Source organism: Eutrigla gurnardus (genome assembly GCF_963514095.1).
Source record: "Eutrigla gurnardus genome assembly, chromosome: 15".
NCBI classification, from domain to species: Eukaryota; Metazoa; Chordata; class Actinopteri; order Perciformes; family Triglidae; genus Eutrigla; species Eutrigla gurnardus.
Genome location: NC_139938.1, coordinates 1,247,963 through 1,271,996, shown reverse-complemented (window position 1 = coordinate 1,271,996; position 24,034 = coordinate 1,247,963). Strand labels below are relative to the sequence as shown.

Sequence of the window (24,034 nt, the reverse complement as noted above, 5' to 3'; positions counted from 1 at the left end):
GTTCAAGCTAGTGCCATCGGTTGATCTCACCACCAGAGGGCGCTTACAGTCCAGAGTTGTGATTGTGCTGTGAGATTCTTACTCATCCCAGAAGGAAGGTCCAGGCTGAAACAGAGTTATATTAAACAGTCCGGCACACAAAGGCTCTTGATAAAGGAACTATTTACTACAACGTTTGTATTTGTTCATGAACAGGGAAAGCAAACACAGGCATTCATCCTCGCAATTCTGAAATTGGGTGCTGAGGGTAATTTCCAAGACATTTGTGTTATCACAAAAGATAAAGTGCAAAGGCAAATATATATATAAAAAAATACAGATATAATGGTTGAAAACCAATAGTTTCACATTACAATAATAAACATTTACTCTTTTGTTTCAGGAACAGTGTCATACTCAATATGCTTTCCTCATGGTTTATATACACCTTGTACTTCCATTTTCTTACTAATAATGATAATTTAAGGTAATAGTAATTTCTTTGTGTAGTGGTACACCTAATGTGTGGACATATTTCTTTATATGCAACCTTTCATAATGACTTTTGTGAAATATCCACGTCAAACCAACACCCAATAGCCAGAGGGCCAGCCAATCAGTGGCCGCAAATGTTGTTGCACGGACCAATCAGGAGTGCAGGGAGGGAGGGACATAGGAGGACGAGGACGAGCGAGGAGGATGACGCGAGAGGAAAAGATGGCGGCGCCCGGCAAGCACCCACGCTGGAAAATGTAAACAAAAAAGACAACGTTGATATAGTTCAAGTAACGGAAAGTGTATGCAGCAGTTTAAGTTAGTTTGTTTCATGTTTTCCGAAGGAATTACGTTAAGAGAGCGACCGCGTCAAAGAGGAGACGCTACTTCAATCAACAGAGAAGATTTCGCGGCCGCAGTTGAAGAAAGTACGTCGTTCCGTGGGGTGCAATAGCCTCATTAGGTTGTGATAGTTAACTGTTCAGTGAGTTTAGTAGCTAAGCGTCAGTATTCCGTCGCCTTCTGAGACCGACGTTGGAGGCTACACCACGCCAGCTCGCGAGGGAAGCCAGTCCACCTAGCATTCGACGTTCCCTCCCTTGCTCTCTCCTTCTCCCTCCTGCTGCACGGAATGGTCCGTGAGTATTTACCCTGCCACATGTGACACACGCCAGCGTGTCAGTGACTACAACGGCCGTGTTGGAACATTTTATGTCACGCATTTATGCTACTGAGGAGGAAAGAGACGGGACAATTCTGGACACTAACAAAAGAACATTGAACCTTATGTGAACGTGAAAGACATTCATTGTGGGTATTTTGTGGTGGGTCAGGAAATGTAACCTATGTGTTTGTGAGAGGTTTACTGTAAGATGCTGTTGCATTTATTCAGATTCTGTTGGGTGCTGTGAATATAAACGAAGGTGGGGCATGTAATGTCCAGTGTTAACATGGTCTTTGGGTTCATGTGAATTTATCTGTGTTATCATTGAGGGTCATAATGCTCAGTTAGTTAAATAACCTCACCGGTGAGTAGGTCAGGTGTTCATGTTATCACAACTGTTTAAGGGAAGTTAGGACTGGTTCATTTAACGGAAGTATTTCCTAAACATAACGAGTGAGAAATAAAATGTAACTCCCTTTGAACCTAATGGCAAATGGTTGGCTCGGTATGTTACATTTGCTTAAGTTTTTCGTTTTAAATTGACAAGTATCCTGTAAAAAGGAATACAATCAGTGGGAGTCTTGCCTGTAACTCACAGTGTTGATGACAGACACTCCCTCTGTGATGCATTTCTATGAAATAATCACATTTTCACTTTCTGCAGCCCCGTGCAAATGTAAACACACATGCAAACTTGCATGTGTGTTCCTACATACACAGACAGACAAACACATCAATGAAGCTGTCATATTAACACCACGCTGCCTGTACTGTATTTGTGTGTGCAAAGAGAGTTAAGAGGAGGGCATATTCTGTCCTCTCCCCCTTTTTCTTCTTGCTTATCTTCTTCTTCTTATCGTCATCTGTTTCTTCACTTAACACATCCTCCTCCTGCTGCCGCTCAATTCCTCTCTCTCCATGAATCCATTTATGTTCAGTCTAGGTCCCCTTCTTTGACTCCCACTCCTGAAACCATGACACAGCACAAATATTTCTAGCTGTCTGCTCAACGCTCATCCACACACACACACACACACACACACACACACACACACACACACACACACACACACACACACACACACACACACACACACTCTACCTTTGCCTTCTGCATGACGTTCCCCTTGGAGGAGGCATAAAGAGACGGTGGGCGTTTACGAAGCTCACTTGCTGAGTTGATCGGCACAGTCTCATTGTAGACCTTTTCCACCTTACTGCCCTGTGCCTACACACACACACACACACACACACACATCAACTCACGGTTCAGGTTTATTACATTTAAGATGTACAGTTATTGTGTGTCTAAATGAAGTGACCACAAAGAATGATAGAGGAGCGTATCTGCTGCCGACCTTGATGCTGATCTTGGTGTCTGTGGGCGGACCCAGGGCTCCTCTAGCCAATGATTTCTTCAGGTTTTCTTTGACCTCTGTCAGTCTGAGCTCCAGCTCCACCCTCTCCCCCTCTTTCTGTTTACACAGTGTCTCCAGCTTGGCTAACCGCTGTTCCACAGCATGACCTGCACACACACACACACACACACACAGTTCAGGGCTCCAGACTAACATTTTTCACTAGGAGCACAGTGGCCCCTAACTTAAAATTTTAGGGGCGCAAGCAGAACATTTAGGAGCGCACACCGAAATCGACTTGCAAAGTTTTCCTATAATTTTCACTGTATTACTGATAAATGCTTTGACAATAAATGCAGAAACTACAATCTTATAAATTCATATTTTATTGTGCTTTATTAAGCTGAATTTCCTGGCTTTTTTCGCCACGACCGTCTCCTCACCGACTCATTCTCGACGTTTGTGTCCTCCGGAACATTATGTTTAACACAACTGGGTAGAAAGTACGAGCTGATAGTCCGCTTCGCCGCCATTGTCCATTGTTTTGATGCCGGTATGTGAAATCTGTGGATTCGCGCGATAACCCCAAAGAACCGCCTCTTTTCACATATTAGCCTATCACAGTGGTCATTCGCCCCCCCCCCACTCTCACGCACATTGGCCAGCCATCTCCTTTCTTCTTCTTTTGGAGTTAATGTCGGTTGGCAAACCAGCTCATTTTTGCATTACCGCCAACTAGTGGGCTGTAAGTTTGTCAGCAACAAAAAATATAAAAACAAAAACAAAACAAAAAACAGCAAATTTACTGGTCGCGCATGCGCGAGTAGATTAAAAATTTACTCGCACTGTCACAGATTTAAGTCGCAAAATGCGACCATTTGGTCGCAGTCTGGAGCCCTGCAGTTAGTAAGTTAGTACTGCTACAAAGCTGAAGTCTAAACGGCGCTGTGCGTACAGTTTGTCTCTGACCTGTAATACTCTTCATCTCCTCCTTCACCTCCTTCTTTTCCCTGCGGAGGGAAATCAGTGCTTGCCGGAGCTCCTCCTTTTGCTTCTCCAGCTCCTCTTTCTGAGTCAGGTAGCGTCTGGCGTCCTCGTCTGCACGTGTCTTGCCGTACCGTGCATACTGATTCACATCTTAACAGAATACATGGCATAATATAAACAAACAGTAATGCTCGTGCTGATTTAGAATAAGAATTACTTTTATTCTGCACTGCAAACACCCACATTTTCTATCACTTTTATGCAGCCAATTATAATATAATATATTATAATATATATATAAAACGACAAAGACTCACTGGAGGCATGTCTCTTGATGGCGGCCTGTTGTTCAGTTTTTTCAGAGTCCCTGCTGGAGAAGGAGGCATGACGTCTCACCTGTCCACTTCTGCTTTCAACATCCTCCTCCTGCAGGAGAAGAATTTTCAAATCTATTTTTCTGCATTTACGTGTATTTTTAACTAAAAAGCCAGATTTCTATGTGTAATTTAATGTGATGTCATGTTTTTCTGAACATCGACCAACAAAATCATATAGGTGGAATAATAGAATAATAGAGTATTTTACATAAATGTGCAACTAAACAGGACAGGAAGAGGAGATGATCTGTAGTGAGTCGACAGGCAGATAAGGCTTGAACGGCTCCATGTTTAATGACATTATATTCCATCACATGATGTTTCCTCACCGCAACACTCTCATAGACCTCATCATATGTTCTTGAGTCGGTCGAGGCACTGCTGGAGGAAGTAGCAGTGGCCCACCTGAGAGGAAAAAACACAGAGACAGATGAATTTCAGGATAATGGGCCATGACAAGAGACAGTAAAATCTAACTAAATACATGTGGAAACATATATTTAATGCAGGAAGTGACTCACATGAAGGAGTGTCTGGCAGCGTGCCGGATGTCAGTGAGCGTATCCACATCGATGTAGTCATAGTGCAGCTCTTCAGGGAGAGTGGTGCTGCCGGTCTCTGCAAACAACACGCCCAGCCAGCGGCCCAGATCCTCGGAGCAGCTGGCCTGTTGGACACAAACGCAGCTACATAGAAACGTGTCCTTCCTGTACACATGTTAACTTTCTGCCTCATCTGTGTCCACGACAAATAGACTCTCTATGTAATACAGTACCTCTAAAGATGCTAGCTCGCTGCCAGCCTGCAGGATGCAGAAGGAGAAGGGATGTTTGGGCCCGAGGCCACCTGTCACCACCTCTGCACCTTTGAGTGGTACCACAATGACCGGTGGCCGCCGATCCCCAGGGTCCTTCTGCAGGTGCAAGCTTCCTCCTCGCACAACGCACCAACGCTCTTTCCACGAGCCGCTTAGGCACACACTGAGGAAGCCTGGGGAGAGAGGAGGAGTGGGAAAGTTATGAAAAGACACCTATTGCTGAAGTTTATTGTTACTTTTATATGTTGGTTTCATTGAATTATTTACGATATAAATGCAGAATACAATTCCGAAATATAAAACAAGAATCTTGCAGCACAATGGTGTTTTTTCACAGACAAAGTTGTTGCAAAAAGTCAATCAGTCATTTAAATAAACAATCCACAAACTAACCAACCATCCAGTCAGCCAATAGTATCGTGATAGATTTTTGTCCTCACCACTGCGTGGGTTGTCATGGTGACCAGAAGACGAGGGAGGCTCTCCCGGTAAAGGAGGTTTCCGTTTGGAGAAAGTGATGATCCGGTTGATTTTCTTCCCAGCTGCTCGGCTCATCGACCCGGTCAGCTCTGAGAACGCTCCGCGTTTCCCCCGGTCTAAAATCAAACATACCCGGTCAGACTGTGCTGGGGCTGATCGTGTAGTATCTTGCTGTGTTTGTGCCAATAATGCTTTCTAATCCAAACTAGATTTGATTCATGGTTGTATGAAGTCAACCTGTCATTTTGCAGTTTACATTCATGTTTGCATCACATCACCATTTATTTACTACCTGGTTTTATTTAAATTGACATCATTAGTCGGCTGCACGGTGGTGTAGTGGGTAGCACTGTCGCCTCACAGCAAGAGGGTCCCGGGTTCGATCCCCGGGTCGGCCCGGGCTCCTTCTGTGTGGAGTTTGCATGTTCTCCCCGTGTAAGCGTGGGTTCTCTCCGGGTTCTCCGGCTTCCTCCCACAGTCCAAAGACATGCATGTGGGGATAGGTTCATTGGTGACTCTAAATTGTCCGTAGGTGTGAATGTGAGTGTGAATGGTTGTCTGTCTCTACATGTCGGCCCTGTGATAGACTGGCGTCCTGTCCAGGGTGTACCCTGCCTTCGCCCAATGACAGCTGGGATCGGCTCCAGCCCCCCCCGTGACCCTGAATACAGGATAAGCGGTAGAAAATGGATGGATGGATGGACATCATTAGTCCATCCTAGGGTTGGGCGGTATGAGCAAAATCTTATATCACGGTATGAATAATTTCATATCAAGGTAACGGTATATATCACGGTATGGTTTTTCCCCCTGTAAATTCAATTAATGGCTTAAAAATAACCATACTGTCGCATTTGATAATTTTCCTCTTTTATTAAAATTTTCTCACAGCAGCATAACATTATTTTAAAGAAAGTATAATAATATAATAAATAATAAGCCACAAAGAATGTGCAAATGTCTGGTAAACATTTGAACTCCAGCTTCAACTTAAGCTATAGTGTCTGTGCAAATGTAAACACAGAACTCCATCTTAATAAGAAATAAAAATAACAAATGAGAAAAAGTATGTCGTGATGGCCTCCATTATCTCCCTCCATCGATGTGATTTATTGTCATACGGGGTGCCTTTGGCGAAAGACTCATAATACTGCTTTGCATGTTTTAGCTTTAAGTGGTGGAAGTGGTTACCGGTGTTTTCACCTGCAGCAGCAACAGTCGCGCGACACTCTTTGCAGAGTATTGCTTTTTGTTCGTTGTCGGATTTTCTAAATCCGAAAAAGTTCCACACAACAGACGTAGCGCCCTTTTTCGGAACGAGTTCCTCCTCTTTGTCATGGGTGGGTCGTGCTGCCTCCGTTTCATCGTGACGTTGGGTGCAGTCGAATAGTCAAAAAATAAGGTCCTTACTCCTATCCCTAACTCCTATTCCTTGACCTCTGGGGAAAACGTCACGGGGTTAAGGAAAGGCGATAGGAGAACTCTAAAGGACTTAGGAAAAGTATGATCGGCACCGGTGATTGACGTGCGTCTGCGCTGGGGAAACTACAATAATGGACTACAAAAAACGCGTCGTCCACTTCTCCACATGTTGGTTTTATAAGCAGCTCGTTCACTGACCGGCTTCAGGTCCAGCAGCTCCTCCTTCCTGTTTGACCGGTTGCTTTATTTACATTTCATTTGTGGTTTTAGTTTCGTTTTTGTCAAGTTTGTAACATGATTGAAATAAATAAAAAAAATACCATTCAATTATTATTACTGTTCATACACATTTATCAACACTATTCCAATTACTATATGCCTGCATGAAAGTAACTGTTAAATATGTAAATGCACATATCGTTTGTTTTCATGAACGGCCGAGGTGTGCGGCACTTTAAATGTTGCTTTCGCAAAGAATTGTGGGTCGGCGTAATCTCCTTTCCTTTCGCATAGGAAGGTCCGTTGCATCCTATGCTAAAGGAGCTCTGAAAGGAAGCATTGGAGCTCCTTTCCTTTGCATTTAGAGAATCCGAACGGCTCTTATCATGGCGGCCACTTGTTTACTTCATGGCGGGTCACTTCTTCAGTTAGGAACCTTCCTAAGCAAAAAAGACTATTCGACTGCACCCGTTCACTCTCCGCCTCCGCCATGATTGATATTACTCAGGTAAAGCTGTTTCTTCTTCGTCCTGCTCATGCAACCACGCAAGCAATCTGCTGCAATGCCTGCAGTGCCCTGTGTGTCGAGGCGGTGTAATTACAGTGACTCAGAGCAATGCCGCAGACATCTGCGCTTTCTCCGGTATAAACGGTATTGCAAAATCACTACTGGTAGACACTTTTATACCGTCACACGGTATAATACCGTCATACCGCCCAACCCTAGTCCATCCACAGAATGTGTTTGCGTGTTCATGCTACATGTACCAGGTGCAGGTCCACCCTACTTCCTATGATGTCAGTGGGAGACAATCGCAGGAAGAGGACAGGAAGGATGTCATATCTGTTCGCGCCTCACTTCCTGCCTCTGCCTCTCTCTCTCTCATGTCTCTTTAGGTTCAGAGCTGCTTGGTCAGTAAACAGGTTGGAACAACACGAGTGTGTCTGACCTATATTCTGACGCAGCATCATAGATCCTGGTTTGTCCTTCCTGATTTTGTTGATAGACAAAAAAGAATAGCGTATGTTGCTTTTGTTCAGTCTTAAAAGAATGTGTGTGTCTTTGTATTTGAGTTCAGGTTTGAGTTGCCTGTGACAGTGAGGACATTTTTGGAAAGCAGATACATTTTAGTCTTCAGTACCTCTTATTTACAGACGATTGTATTGTCTATAAACAACAAGTATTTAAATATGTATTACAATGAATTTAATTATAAATTGAGAATCATAAAAGGCACCTTACATCTAAACGATCACAATCTGTTGTTTAATCTCACTATTATGATTTAATCTCGACCAATGTCAGGACAGCATTTGTCAGGAGTCATTTGCCATCTTCCGAAAAAGGCTCAAGACTCACCTGTTCAGACTTCACCTCGACTCTGCATAGCATGACCCACTAACAACCCCCCCCCCCCCCCAAAAAAAGCACTTCTATGTTCTTACCTTACCTTACTTTGATCATAGCACTGTTCTTAAGGTATGTTTGCTGAACAGCTACTACTTTGCTCAGACAAGGACCTAACACTTGTTCTATTTTTAGCTCTTTATCGGCAATGACATGTTGTGGTTTCTTTCTTTAGACAAATGTACTTATTGTAAGTCGCTTTGGACAAAAGCGTCGGCGAAATGCCCTAAATGTAAATGTAATCTGCAATATAAGAAAAGTGTGCTGTATCCCTCAGCTTTCCCTGAAACAAAAATTTAAAAAAAAAGTAAATAATTACAATTTAATCAATAGCTGCTTGCGTATGATGGTGAACCTACTCAGTGAGTCAATGGTGTCTCGTCCTGGTCCCTGTGCAGTGGACTGGTTTTCTGCTGTTGGCCCACTGTCTGAATCTGATGCTTGCCGTTCACACTGCAACACCTGGCAATGAAAAAGCACAAACTTTATTACCTTGTTTTCTTTGTTAGAGGAGAGGATGGTTGCATATGAACAGATATAGTTCACCCGTTTTAAGAAACCCCTCTGTCCTGCTGAGAAAAACCATATCAACAAAAATGACAGACGTTTCTTGAAAAAGGTCTTATTGACTTTGTGTATTTTTAAAACTATGTATTCTACTCCTTCGCTGTGCAGCTGTGTGCCAAAAAAACTTTGTTGAGGGTAAGAAGCTCTTTGAAAACTGGCCAGCTCAGCAACCGCAATAATGTCACCTCACTCACTGTAACTAGGAGCTAAAGGAACAGTTGTGTCATGCGTGGGCTGAAAGCGGTGACGTCACCAACAGACACTGAAATGTAAAAAGTAGACTATAGATTCAGAATGTACACCATAGAAAATGTAGAAATAGATTACAGTTTATTAAAACTCAGAAATAGCAAGAGGCAACTGAAATTGTGACACACTCAGGTAAAAACACAATGTAAATACACCAGAGGAACACATGAACACACCTTGTCGAGCTCCAGCTTCCTCTGTATAATGGGAGACGCGGATCTGTCCAGGCCTTCAGTGTTGCTACATTGGCTGCCAACATCTTGCACCACCTGGTTTCAGAAAAAGAAAACTGTCACTTTAAAACAACCTGGTTTCCCCCCTGCAGCCACATTCCCCCACCAGCAGCCCTTTGATACAGTGAATAAAGGTACCTTGAGCCACCGTTGGGCCTGCTCTTTACTCTGAACAGCCAGGACAAGAGCTTCGCCTCCAGGCAACGAGAAGCGCAGCTCGTGTCTCTTTTTGCGGCCTTCCTTCGGGACGTATATGACGTTGCAGAGGTTCAGTGGGAGCTCTGTGTGGGGAGTGCTCTCTTTGATGCTCTTATAGCACTGTGAAAGAGAGGTAGTGGGACACCATAACCCCAAGTCACACAAAATTACTTTCATGTTTCATTTGATGCATTTTCACTTTGGTACTAAAATGTAACCTTTGAAAATGTTCAGGCAATGTCATTTTGATGTAACCATCATGACAGAAAGCCATTACATTCTCTTGGAAACTAAATGAAAGGTATACTATTATATGTACTAGCATACCTTTTTAATATCTTTTTTTTGGGGGGGGGGGGTTCTTTCTAACTATGCATCATGTTGTTTGCAACACACATAAATGGTTGCCGGCGGTTACGCCAATGTCTTTCCAATTCGGTCCTATTGTAGATTTTCATTATAATTCTAAACTTATTTGCTATCCGTTAGTGTTGTTTGTGCCTGAAGAAAAAACAATCGGAATTCTTTAGATGTGCATATTTTATAACACCTGACACATTCAATTTGAAATAAACACTCATAAACGGCTCTATTCACCTGCAGTTTATTGTCTCTGACAACGACTAGCTGTTTAGTCCATTGGCCGAAGCGTTTCTTTCGCAGCAGGAAGGCACAGATGCGGCAGTCTTTCACTGGTCCATCAGGACTCTCCTCAGCCCTCCATCTCTGAGGTTGTTCTCGCCCTTTGGCCTCTTCGTCTTCTTCCTCTTCTTCGTAAGACTCGTAGGAGCTGCTCAGAGCATCTGAGTCATTGTCTGAGCACCAAAAATGATGTAAAGAATTAATTTACAAAACAAATCCCCATAATGTTCATTCACACTTCATAAGCAGAAACAGGCTCTGTTTATATTTGCTGATTTGAATTGCAACATTAGTATGTGAAAGAGAGGGAAGACTCACAGGAGTTTTTGGGTGGGCCATTAATCCTGGTAATAGGATAGTTATTGTCTGCATCTTCATAGTAGGCATCCTCCACAGAGTTCCTGGAAGCTGCAGGAGAGGAGCGGAAAGGTTGAAGAGGAACTTCTGATAATTCAGTTGGTTGCAAGCAGTCATGTGTTTTTGTTTTAGAGTTTGTGTACACAACTGTTCATGTTGGTGGTAAAGTATTGAGGGGTGGATCCAGGGTCGAGAGGAACAGCCTCTTCATAGTAGTCATCAGGAAGGGGGGTAGTTGGCAGAGGAGGCGGGGGCGTGTCAGTCGGTGTCTGAGGTGAAAGTTCAGTTAGTTACGAGGACAAAAGGTACAGATGGACTGACTAGAGACGACTTACAGATTTATTGGGATGAGTTTTCTCTTCTTCCTCTTTGTGTTCTTTCTGCTCCTCTGGAGATGCACTGAGCATGTGCAAGTCACAGTCTGATGGAACAACGACGATTACGGTTGTCATAAACATAATACATGTTATAATAGTATACATTTTTTTGTTGATTTGGTATGATTGGAAATAAACACACACTGATCATTTGTAATAAAGACTTGACACTGAACTGGCTTGAAGGTCTACTCACCAAAATCCTCAAACAGAGACTCGACAAAACTGGTGCCGTTGCCATAGAGACAGCTGTTCATGTAGACGTCTGATCCATTGACTGTGGAAAGAATAAATTAGGGGTTAGAAACAGGATCAAAGTTAGGGTTAGGGTTGTGTTGTAGGTTGGGGAGAGTCAGGATTACGTACAAGCGTACAGAGACTCAGCCAATATACCAGTAAGCGCTCAAGACTGAACAATCTGCAGTTTCAGACAAATTGTATGGAGAGCCCAAAGTCATTACACAGTCAAGGGAGTTTGCAGATTGGAATTTATACATTTTTGTACAAAAGAACAAGTTAACTGAAGTCATTAAATACAAGTTTAAGTTGCCATACTTTCTGGAGGTATTTTAGAACCAGAGTGAGAAATACACCTCTAAAGCATGTGGCTGTAAAAGGCTAAATTGAAGAGAATAATATGAATATGTTTGAAGAAAAAGAGTGAGGATGAGCAACAACAGTTGGGAGGATGCGTTACGATCAGGATGTTTTCTCCTTTCTTTGACCTCCTCTCATTATCCTCTTTAAACTCTACATTTCATTATCCTCTTAGCACTATCCTTTTATCCTCTCCTCATCCCACTGTACATCCCTCAGATAAACACGCATTTACTGTACTAGTAAGAATTCATGTCCATGTTTCTAAATGCAATACCATTACTGTACTAATGCAGTGATGTGCTCTTGCAGCATGACTGGCTCATGATAAGTAGGATGACGCGTTACAAAAAAGATGAGAAAGAAGGAAATGCTCTGTCCCTGTCTGAGTAAACGCTGTTGTTATGTGACCTTGAAGAAGTTGCTCAACCCAGAAACACTTTGGCTGCAAGTGTCACCCTGAATGAATGTGAAGCCGGATGCAGCTGAAAAAACGCAAGCATGGCCATTGAAATTTGGGCAGATAAATACTAATCTAATTTGCAGTCTTGCCTCATCTAACTTACTGTTATTTACTTTTCCCCGTGCGACGATTAACATGTTGTTCTTGTTAATTGCCGTACCTGACATTGAGTCCATGATGTTACGTACGGAGGCCATTTTGTCGGCAGTGGCAGGACTGACGGTCTCGTGGTCCAGCATGTTCAGCAGAGAGCTGAGCTCATTCACAAGTCGCTCCATCACAACTGAAAACCACAAAAGAACACAGTATTATTATGTTACATAATTATGTTATATTATGTTTGCAGAGCGATTATGAATACAATATTCCTTGGCGTCAATCACCATAATAACTAATAAAGAGGATAAATAGTGAAAAACTCACTTTTTCAGTGCTTAGGCACATACAGTACATTTGGATTTCCTACCAACCCACACACTGTGAAATAACAACCGACAGTTTTGTTGTGAGCTGCCTGGATGAGAAATAATGTGTTTCAACAAGCCATTCAGATTCGGATCTCCTTCCTATGTCACATGCAGGCAAATTAGAATATACCTCGCCCAGTCTGAGTATCTCCACCCACGGCTTGAGATCTACCTTTGCAAAGGTGCTCCATATTTTTCTCACAATCTCATCAGCTTTTATGGGAGGGAGGCTTAAAGAGACAGGAACCTTTGGAGTGTTTCAGACAGAGGGTGAACACAGAAAAATAATGTGTTTTTTGAACATTAAAGCATGTCGATAGTCTTGTAGAAACACAAAATTCAACATAAGCATGACGTGTCCCATTTAACATGGTTTATATTCTTAGGCTATTACAACCAGTGCATCAAATATCAATTCAACACACACATGCAAAGCCCCACAGTTAAGTGTGAGCAGAACTGGTGCTTCACGTGTGGCATGAAGTCAGTTTGATACTCAACTTACCGCCTGTTGCAACAGCTGACAGGGAGGAGATGTTTAACATCCCAACACATCGCCCTATTCATTTGGTTTGGTCTGTTCCCTTGTCCGTTCAACACCAACAATTTAGTCCCATTTTCAGTTTGGACAAAAGCTTTCTTTGAAAAAAATAATAGTTTTTATGCTAAACACTGACATCCTGTGTGTCTGTATGCGTGTGTGTGCATTTTGTTGACCTTGACATTGTTTCTAAAGCTCTGCCACACTCTCACACATCCTGCTTTGAATGAAAGATGGGGGGGTCAGAGAGAAAAGGAGCTGAGAAGGGGGGAGGAAGCTTCCTTCCCTCAAGGAAATGGAGCCAAAGTAAAGAAGAAAATATGTAGTTCCATTAGAGATAGAATAGGATATAGTTACCAGACTGCCTGTTAGTTCATTCAATTGATCGCCCATTCAAAAGAGTTATCTGATTGTCTGAGAGGCAGACGTTAAACATGAATGACATTAGTTTGAGTCTTGAGCAGACACCTTCAGTTCTATAGTAGAGTAATAGGCTGACCTTTGATTATATACAACATATTGGCCACTAATGATATGATGAAGTATCATTCCTGCCACTGAACAAATGGAGTGGACCTTTAAGAGTTTTGGAGTTGCTTACCCTAAAATTATTTCATTTCAGTTTGGGCTTCAGTGGAAAGTTGGCCATGGCCCACATGCTCTTTAAATGGCTTTTGGAGAAGCTTTAAATCTTTGTCATTTTTGGCATTGAAATTGACAATGTTGGTTCACCCAAAACACAAACAAGGTTGACAGGAAGTTCAAGAAGACGTCAGCATGGACGCTGGAACCTCAAAAGTGTTCTTAAATCAATCAAATGCTGCCTATTGAGAAAGTAATCTACCTCCTTTCTAAATATTTCAGAAACAAGTAAAAACAAAATCCTTGTCCTTCTTCCAGTCTGAATACACTCTGAAAGCATTATGCTAAATGTACTTGGTATTTTTATTTAGAAACATTTTTTTATTTGCCGCACACAGTAGCTAGAAAAAAAAGAGATCACTAGTAAGATGTTAAATTTAATGTGAAAATATGAGTTTCTAGCAGCAGTTAAAAACAGATGCTTAACAATGAAATGCAATGAAACATTTGCAATTCTTTGGAAAGACTTGTGTTCCAGGGGTTATGTTAAAACCAGATCAACAGTCTCTCTTCTCTCACAGTGAGGACACAGAGAGAAAAAAGCCCTTACTGCCTCTTCCGCCGCCCCCCGTCTGACAATACTCTATTGTCTCTATGAGGGCCAAAATTAGATGACCACAATACTCTGCAAGACCGGAGCAAACAATACAATGTCAGAAACTCCAACAAAAACAAAACAGGAACTAACACACAGTCTGTAAGGGCGTGCTGCAACACAGCTGCATCGCTTCGATCCGTGGGCATTCAGGGTTAAAGGATAAATCTCCAGCAGCTGGGTGTGTGTGTGTGTAGTATTTCTCAGCCAGCAGCTGTGGTTTCCTGTCTTAGCTGTTGACAGAAGCGTCTCCCCACTCCTTCTTGATCTCGACTCTCTCCTCCATCCTACTGCGAGTCCCACCTCCTCTCCCCTACTTTCCCCTTCTCTCCATCCTGCTGCTTCTCATTCTGTCCCAACATCCTCTTGCAGCCCAAAGTCTCCCTCCATCATTGTGTTTCCAGTCTCTTTTTTCACCGTCCTGAATTAGCAGTGAAAGGTGTTACTCTATTGATTTATTGTACTTCACTTACAGAGGAAATGTCGGGCTGACAACACACCAGATTCATTGTCATCAATCTCAGAGTAAACAAAGTCATCAGTGGGCTGATGGAATTTCAGACTGGGCCTTTGGTCTATTTTATGTTTCTAGACTTTACAGTCATGCCCGCCCATTCAACTCTCTCTCTCTCCCCCCTCAAAGTCTGTGTACATCTCTCTGTCTCTCTCTCTCTCTCATTCTCTCAGGGGGACGGGAGGGCTCAGAGGCTGAGAATCAGCTGTTCTGGAGGCTTGTGGTCGGTCTCACCCACAGAGGGATCTTTGTAACCCACCATTCCACACACACACGCTCACACACTCTCTCTCTCCCTCTCCCTCTCTCTCTCACACACACACACACACACACACACACACACACACACACGATTAATTTGATTAATTTGCCTCTTAAACAGAGATAAAATCCTACAGAGCAAACAAAGTCATAAGCTTTTGGCAATTGTGTTTGTGTGTCTTTTACACACATTCCTGTGTGTGTTCAGCCACAGAAAGGCCTCCTGAGGAAGGTCAGTCATGAGACCTGAGCCATGCGACTCTTATTTGAACTGATTTAGCATGTTTAGTTGCATCTCAGAACAAAACAACTCCTACTACTCTTTGCTGCTGCTGTTTACCCATCACATAATATCTATGAGCTGCAGGGTGTGAAAAGATACTTTTCTCCTCCTAACCGGAGGCATTGACTCCCATCCTCAATCACACCAATCAAAGGCTTAAACTCCTCCCTGACTTGTTTCCCCCATCCAAACTATGCATCCTTTTTATTTTATTTCCCTTCAGGACAAAGAAGAAATATAGAAGTGCATTGTAATGAATATACTCTGTGAATCATGATGCCTGGGGCACATTCTTATCTGCAAGAGAAACAGTCAAGTTATACTTATGTGACACAAACATGTTTTCAAGCCTCCAATGTGTATGAAGCTGCTGTTTTGCACTTCAGCAGGCGCCCTCTTCCTGCCTCCCCCACACTTCCAGAGGCTGGGGTCCCTCCAGATCCCACATTCTCCCTTCCACTCCTTTCTGTCTCTCTCCCCCTCCCTAACTCCCTGCTCGTCCTCCCTCTCTGATCCTTTCTTTCAACTCCTTTCCCTCGTCTGCCTCCCTCCATCTCTTCTCCAGACACCCTTCCTCTTCAGCCAGAGGTCAGAGTTCATGCCTTGGCGACCCAGCTGGCTCCCTCTCAGACAATAGTTTACTTCAGAGATTTAGCATCCTGTATATTAGATTTTCAACAGGCGATGGTGTCACTGCAAAGTCTCCAGAAACCCAACTTGAGATCTTTAAAAAGAAACAGCTGGGGGAACATAGTCGTTTTTCACATTCTTTCAGTATCTTATCAGTTTCCTCAGATAGTAAATGGTGAGGAGACACAGGAAACCGAGGAGCATGACACTGGCGCAGGCACTGTGGCACAGCAGGAGTCTAATTTAAAACCCAGACTGTGTGCTGTGGTTTTAACAGGTAAGGAGCCATGGAGACAGTGACCATTGTGATGCATACTGGTGTGGAAAAGAAACCTGATTCCCACCAGTTGAAGGAAAAGTTTGACATTTTGAAAAATAGGCTCTCTCGTCAAGAAGACAAGATCGATACCACTCTGTCTGTGCTGTAAATATGAAGCCAGAAGATAAGTTATCATAAAGACGGGAAACAACTAGCCTAGCTCTGTTTCCTTTAAACCTGCAGTGATGATTTTGATATTAGCATGAAATAAAATGCTCCATGTCATATGAAAGTGTCGTTTGTTTAAAAAAAAACCCATAAGAAACCCTCCCAACTCTAACTTTTTCGCATTTGGGATGAATACTACACACACATGCCTGCACATACTCGTAAACAGAGATACCCACCAAACACTATTATTCCATGGTTGCTGTTTTTGGGACTGTGCTTCCTGGGAGTGATATTGTGATGGTGATAATATCACTGTCAGCTGGACAAAACATGATCAAGTGTTTTCCTGTTTGGTAGAAGAACATTATCACCACAGCAGCTTTGTTTCCTACACCACAGCCACATGGACAAACCTGCTGCTTTGGACATCTCTCACAGAAAATGTAATAGATTTTCAGTCCAGCCGGGTTTACAGAGGCAACGTTATTCCATGCCCTTTGAAATATGACTTAAAACTAAATAAAAAAAGGACTTCTGGGCTTTGAAAGGTAGTGGAAAGAGAGGGCTGGGCGGAGGATCACTGGGTGGGTGGAGGAAGGGAAAAAAGGAAATGTAAGGGAACCATGGTCGAGGTCAAGGCTTGTGACAGTCATTAAACAGAGATTGTTCTCCTGCAGTTCTAACTTCTCCCATTTGTTGCAGCAGTTGCAACATGGGTTCACAACACCACTATCAATTATTCCTCTTCTTTCTACATCTAGAGTATTTTCTTCTAGAGTGCACTCTAGAGACATTTTGAGTTGTCACAGTAGGAAAAGCACAGGTGTACATGAAACATTTTGCAATGGCTAATTAAAGATTAAAGTTAATTTAAGTGACACCAGGGCCATTTGATCCGTAGCGTGCCCCCCCCCCCCCCCCCCAGGGGGTCCCAAGCCGGCTTGCACTCAAACTGCTCCAACCCAAACGGCCCTCGGCTCGATTGCCTGTTGTACATATGTCATCACGTCGAAATACGACACACGCATGGCTTGATGTTTTCAAAGAGCGCCGTCTCAAGTTATCACAAGAGAGAACACAGAGAACATGACTGAAACTTTACTGACAAGTCCGTCTGCACATATTTCTAGTAAACACTCGACCTGCATCAGCATGAGGCCAGTCACACTGTCATGAGCAACACCTGTGCTTCTCCTTCTATGACAAGTCAAAATGTCTGATGTAATGACCAACATTGATAGTAAGTTGATGTAGCACTGAAAAACATATCCTAACTTACAATTATAATAATTAACTACTGTAAATGAAAATAGTTTGGAGGCTGATCTGAGGGTTCATTTCTGTGCAGGCTTTGCTGAAGTTTCTAAAATTCTTTAACCTCAATTTATCCCTCTATTTATGGAAACTGACGTCATTTCGGCCTAAATTCCCACAATGCCAAAGTAATGTGCCTGTTGGACCACTCGCCTGTAGGCAACACAAAGGGGGTGTTTTAACGCAGGTAATCACTCGTGATGCGCGTTTGCCAGATTTTCAATTAAGGCCACTGCTTCCTCGGCTGGTGTCACATAATGCGGCTTCCTGTTAGCGGCGCTGTCGCCTTAAGGGGTCCGACACAGAGCAGCCATTCAGCCGCCGCGGCTCCACTTCCAACGGGGCACTTCTGGTGGCATCACATTGCATCACTACTACTACCTGCGCGAGGACACTTCTCTCCGTCCACACACACGCACGCACGCACACACACACACACACACACACACACACACACACACACACACACACACACACACAGAAAAAAAACGGGAGCAGGGCGCGAGACCGATGGTCCATCCCTTCAGATGTGTTCAATGAGAACTCAAACATTTTTGTAAAACACACGCCCTACCTCTTGTTTTTAAACGTTGCAGTTTAATTTCTTTAATGACTTTAAGTGATAGTGTGGTAGGCGAATGTTAGTGTTTGAAGCGTCACTGAATGTCACTGTTTGTCCTCAGGTGTGCTAAAATGCTAACGAATGCCTTCATATTCGCGGCGTCTTCTTCAACAAAGTTATTACATGGTGACTGTAGTTCTTTGTTGCGAATGAATAGCGTACGAGGTGATATTAAAGAGAGACTGTTTACTCACCACTTTGACGTTTGGAGTCCATGTCGGTTGATATTTTAAAGTATGGGCGCTTGTTTCCAGTAATAATCCCTCAGTTTCATTTAAACGTTGTAAACGGTTGGTAACGTGAGGCGTGCTCGCCGCAGACACAGCGGTTCTCTGTCAGCCTCCGTGCGGCCGAGTGAGTCAGAGTGGCCGCGGCGGTTTACAGTTTGAGTCGGCAGCCGCCGGTTCGTCGTCCAGAGCTCCACTGGGTCCTAGTGCTAGACATTGCCAATCCACCAAACATTGGGTTTACCACACATTTTAAAGCTCTGACTCTAAACTTTAGAGTCTAAAGAGACTCACATTAAAACCACGCTAGTTACATTTTAGGAGATGCAATCCACAATATGTTGTTCATTAGTATTTTTTTATTGCATTGCCAGTGGTAGAATACATTTAAGGCACTTAAAAGCAGTATTTTGATTTCTTATGTTCCACACACCAATTCAAAACAGGATAATTTTCTTTAGTTTACAGATTATCATTTTAAATTTACAACAGATCAGTTTATATATATATATAAACACTCAACAAAAATATAAACGCAACACTTTTGTTTTTGCTCCCATTTTTCATGAGATGGACTTAAAAATCTAAAATTCATTCCAGATACACAATATTACCATTTCTCTCAAACATTGTTCACAAATCAGTCTAAATGTGTGATAGTGAGCACTTCTGCTTTGCTGAGATAATCCATCCCACCTCACAGGTGTGCCACATCAAGATGCTGATCTGACATCATGATTAGTGCACAGGTGTGCCTTAGACTGTCCACAATAAAAGGCCACCCTGAAATGTGAATTTTTTTGCTTTATTGGGGGTCTGGGGACTCAGAACCAGTCAGTATCTGGTGTGACCACCATTTGCCTCATGCAGTGCAACACATCTTCTTCGCATAGAGTTTATCAGATTGTCAATTGTGGCCTGTGGAATGTTGGTCCACTCCTCTTCAATGGCTGTGCGAAGTTGCTGGATATTAGTGGGAACTGGTACACGCTGTCGTATACGCCGGTCAAGCACATCCCAAACATGCTCAATGGGTGACATGTCCGGTGAGTATGCTGGCCATGCAAGAACTGGGACATTTTCAGCTTCCAAGAATTGTGTACAGATCCTTGCGACATGGGGCCGTGCATTATCTTGCTGAAACATGAGGTGATGTTCATGGATGTATGGCACAACAATGGGCCTCAGGATCTCATCACGGTATCTCTGTGCATTCAAAATGCCATCAATAAAATGCACCTGTGTTCTTCGTCCATAACAGATGCCTGCCCATACCATAACCCCACCACCACCATGGGCCACTCGATCCACAACATTGACATCAGCAAAGCGCTCACCCACACGACGCCACACACGCTGTCTGCCATCTGCCCTGAACAATGTAAACCGAGATTCATCTGTGAAGAGAACACCTCTCCAACGTGCCAGACGCCATCGAATGTGAGCATTTGCCCACTCAAGTCTGTTACGGCGACGAGCTGGAGTCAGGTCAAGACCCCGATGAGGACGACGAGCATGCAGTTGAGCTTCCCTGAGGCGGTTTCTGACAGTTTGTGCAGAAATTGTTTGGTTATGCAAACCAATTGTTTCAGCAGCTGTCTGAGTGGCTGGTCTCAGACGATCTTGGAGGTGAACCTGCTGGATGTGGAGGTCCTGGGCTGGTGTGGTTACACGTGGTCTGCGGTTGTGAGGCCGGTTGGATGTACTGCCATATTCTCTGAAACGCCTTTGGAGGCGGCTTATGGTGGAGAAATGAACATTCAATGCACGAGCAACAGATCTGGTTGACATTCCTGCTGGCAGCATGCCAATTGCACGCTCCCTCAATGCTTGTGGCATCTGTGGCATTTTGCTGTGAGACAAAACTGCACATTTCAGAGTGGCCTTTTATTGTGGGCAGTATAAGGTACACCTGTGCACTAATCATGATGTCAGATCAGCATCTTGATGTGGCACACCTGTGAGGTGGGATGGATTATCTCAGCAAAGCAGAAGTGCTCACTATCACACATTTAGACAGATTTGTGAACAATGTTTGAGAGAAATGGTCATATTGTGTATCTGGAATGAATTTTAGATCTTTAAGTCCATCTCATGAAAAATGGGAGCAAAAACAAAAGTGTTGCGTTTATATTTTTGTTGAGTGTATATATACATATATATACCTCCAACAACAGCAAATAGCACTAATTATACTCTAATGTCATGAAATATAATAATTGTATTATATCTTTTAGGAACCTTTTTCAAATGTTTAAAATTGTATTTACTAACAAATGTTTCAAATTGTATTTACTAACATTGTGAATGCAACACGTTAACTTTTGCTGGAGTACATTGTGGTACTTCAAAGTAAAGGACAACCTCAGACTTTTCTTTAATGTTTGCCAGTTCCAAGTAAAGTAGTGAATAAGTCTGCCTCCTCAAGCTTATAAAAATAACATTGGTGCTTTGTTCAATAGGCTCATAGGCCAAAAATGATGATTTGTAGCAGACTACTCAAATTGACATCACAGCTCACAATGTATAGATTATATCAAAATGCAACATTTCTAGATATTCTTGGAAGAACCAATTAAATCCTTTCAAGAAACCCAAAAAACTAAAACTAAAACCCTGAAGCCTGCCCATCATAGGCATTCAGGGGTCACGAGAATTAATAATGAAATAGTGATGCTCAAATAATTTATTCAGTCAAGTTGTAGTGACGGACACAGGTTTGCAAATAAATAAAAATAAGTTTGTACCAGCACATTTATTGTAGTAAATGTGCTTTACTGTATCACTGAAGACACACGCACACACACACGGTTCTGAGCTACTTCATGAGTGCAGTGCAAGTACGAATTGACAAACATGTTTCTTGAAATAAAAACAACAAAACAGATCTCATTGTAAAGTGTGTGTAGTCCTACTATCTGATTTTCCTTACACATTAAACTCTAATGTCACATATTTCAAAAACCACTTCAGTAAACTGTACAGTCTGCTAATGTCAGAGCGAAGAACTCTAAACACTGATATGGCTTTAGAAAAACTGACATCAAAATAACAAACACATGCCAGTATTACAACAAAGAAGAAAACCTTTGGGTTTCGGTATTTGCACTTACTTAAAAAAACAAAACAAAAAAAACATTGTGTTCATCATGTTCCATAACCCCAATTAATGACAATACTCGTCAGATTATGAGTGGAATACGACTGGATTCTTTTCTGTCAGTCTGTCTTCCCAGCAGTCTATTTCTCTCTTTTTTTCGGCATGGATGCAAGTTCGGTGCAGCGTGGCAGACGACCAGTGTGGTAGGAAGTAGTTGAGCTTACAGTCCACCTGGTCATGTATCAGACTGCAGCCCTGGTGCTCCTGTTAACACACTGCCATCTGCTGGTAGGAGAGGGAGAAGCAGAACAACTCCATGCAGCTGCAGTGTGGCTCATCTGCTGCCTCAAATTCTTCATGATCTGCTTCGATTTTTGTTTAATCCCTTTTTACCAGTTGATATCAGGAGGCCAACAGTTTCTGCTCTTGTCTAACCAAATGGAGAAGATAATTAATTCAGCCAGCTCCTCTCCCACTGTGACAGCGTCTGGAGCCAGCAGGCCTCTCTGGAGGCCATTTTCAGAGCACACTGTTGGACCTGCATTGGGTTAGAGTCTTTAATTTATTTCAAAGTAGGCCTACACATGCACACTGCATTTCTGTTTGTTGTATTCCGTGGTGGTAACAGGTACAATTTAAAAAAAAAGATTAAAACTTTTAAAAGTTTATAAGCTCTGTTATTTTTTGCGGCTCCAGACTATTTTTCTCTGGCAGAAGAGGGGGCAAAATGGCTCTTTTGATAATAAAGGTTGCAGACCCCTGGGTTAGACGGTTAGACGGTGGCTTCATTTTCTCAGAAGAGTCGGACCTGCTTCTTCAGTTCGTTCTTCTTCCACTGAGCGAGATGATCGAAGGCAGAAATGGACATGCCAAAGACTCTGTAAAACTCCTCCGGTGAGAGGTGACGCTGGGAGGAGACAGAGAAATTTAGAGAGGAATTCAATGATAAGTAATTCATTAATCGATAGTTGTTTCATCTTATCGATCGATGATGGATTAATTGATAAGCGGCAATTCTTCTGAGAAGCTGAATTTCCCTCTGAATAGGTTCTATCTACTGTATACGTAACATAAAATGCTATCTTCCTTATGATATAAAGAAAAATGCAAATTATATTTTGAATCATTTCATTTCATTTCGTTTCCTGACCAATTTCTTACAAACTGCTGGCACTGATCCAAATGTTGACATACTAAATGGGGTTGAGGAGTTTAAGCATTCAAGAAAAGATGAAAACAAAAATGATTAAAACACAGTGCTGAGCCTTTATACTATTAGTTTATTATAACTATTATTATTATTAATATAAGTGGGTGACTATTCCTCAGCCTTCCTTGGTGTTTTGGTTTTGACCCCGTTCACATACGTCTCCACTCGCCCATCTCTGAGCGACAGCTGTCAATGAATGTGAACGTGTTCTAGCGGAATGTGTCCAGGACAGGCGATGCGATGTGGGCGGGGACGGAGATAAAATAACTTTAACTTTCTGCGATGCGAGTGAAGCGAGAACCAAGCAAGTACCAATCAGAATGTAGTGTAGTGAGGGAGCGGCGTGGGGCGGAAGAACTCCCCGGAGTGGGGGGCAATCAGGGGCTGATGCAGTTCACCTGGGAGGGGGAGGAGACTGACGGGGGTCGGTGGCAGGGAAGAAAAGAGGCAGAGGAAAAGACGGCGAGAGAGAGAGACGGGAGGACGTGAGCGCCGTCGGCCTGAGCTTTTTGGGAGCCAGTGGCACTGTGGCGGGTGGGTGCTGTTCGCAGCTTATAGTGCTGCCGGCAGTGAAGACAGCTGAGTAGGGGAGTTCGTCGTGTTGATCAGTCCTGTATCAAGAGGGGAGGCAAGAAACCTCCTTTAGGTAGCGAGGGACCAGGGGAGTAGCCGTGCCTTACCTGTGCTCTCATGCAGCGGCCACATCCGTGACGCCGACCACGCTGAACGACTCCACGCCTGCCAGCTGAGCGGCCTGTTCTCCGGTGCACAGCCCAGTTCCATTGCCTAGACCCCACGGGGGAGTCTCGTCACCAGACCGGGGCAGGATAAGTCCTTTATTTTAATGATCTCCATATAAACTTACTTGTAGTCTTGTCAGTGAATGTCCAAGTGTTATATGATTTCCCTTTTAAAAGGTTTTTAATGAACTGACGTCAGTGTGCCAGTGGCCCCGTTAAGGGCAGCCCATTACTCTTGCAGCGCTCTACCTCCCCCTAGTGTTAAGAGTGGGGTTTGACCCGTTATGTTGTAGTGGTCCCTAAAGCCCAAGTTATGCTTCCGCGTGGACACAACGCAAGGGGGCTTGCGGACCCCTTACGTCCTTGCGGACCCCCCTTACGTCCAACGCAAGGGCCTGACGTGTACCTCCCAAAAATCCTAGACGCGCGTCGAGGCGACGCAACACCAACGCAGCGGCATTGGCTGTGATTGGTCCGCTAACTACATCCGCTGGAGACCGCTATCCGGTTTCCACTCATAAATACCGCCATTTAAACTTTTAATAGGCTACTTTTATTGTTTGCACCTC

The 24,034-nt window shown here is 43.2% G+C and overlaps 2 protein-coding genes across 3 annotated transcripts in view; both read right to left on the bottom strand.

Moving 5' to 3' along the window:
* Window positions 1-28: 28 nt before the first annotated feature.
* On the bottom strand, window positions 29-18,529 carry LOC311025376 (actin filament-associated protein 1-like 1). Of its 2 annotated transcripts, none has more exons than XM_084028228.1 (19): window positions 18,383-18,529; window positions 12,050-12,172; window positions 11,026-11,106; window positions 10,788-10,873; window positions 10,601-10,721; window positions 10,414-10,503; window positions 10,051-10,268; window positions 9,394-9,573; window positions 9,199-9,291; window positions 8,566-8,668; window positions 5,118-5,273; window positions 4,636-4,850; window positions 4,382-4,527; window positions 4,190-4,265; window positions 3,801-3,909; window positions 3,466-3,633; window positions 2,497-2,663; window positions 2,241-2,366; window positions 29-2,104 (listed from the first exon to the last, which is right to left on the bottom strand). In XM_084028228.1, the coding sequence occupies exons 1-19, from the start codon at window positions 18,402-18,404 to the stop codon at window positions 2,078-2,080; spliced, it is 2,307 nt and encodes a 768-aa protein (XP_083884354.1). In that variant the 5' UTR covers window positions 18,405-18,529; the 3' UTR covers window positions 29-2,077. The 2 variants fall into 2 exon arrangements, with proteins under 2 accessions (XP_083884354.1, XP_083884353.1); XM_084028227.1 differs by lacking the exon at window positions 29-2,104 and adding an exon at window positions 2,130-2,150 and having other exon boundaries at window positions 2,208-2,366.
* Window positions 18,530-21,212: 2,683 nt separating this feature from the next.
* Window positions 21,213-24,034, bottom strand: part of LOC311025380 (actin-binding LIM protein 3-like) — a 60,517-nt gene continuing 57,695 nt past the window's right edge. The window contains exon 23 of the mRNA XM_084028237.1: window positions 21,213-22,422. Coding sequence (XP_083884363.1) covers window positions 22,309-22,422 — 114 coding nt within the window. The 3' untranslated portion in view covers window positions 21,213-22,308. The remainder of the gene's footprint in view (window positions 22,423-24,034) is intronic.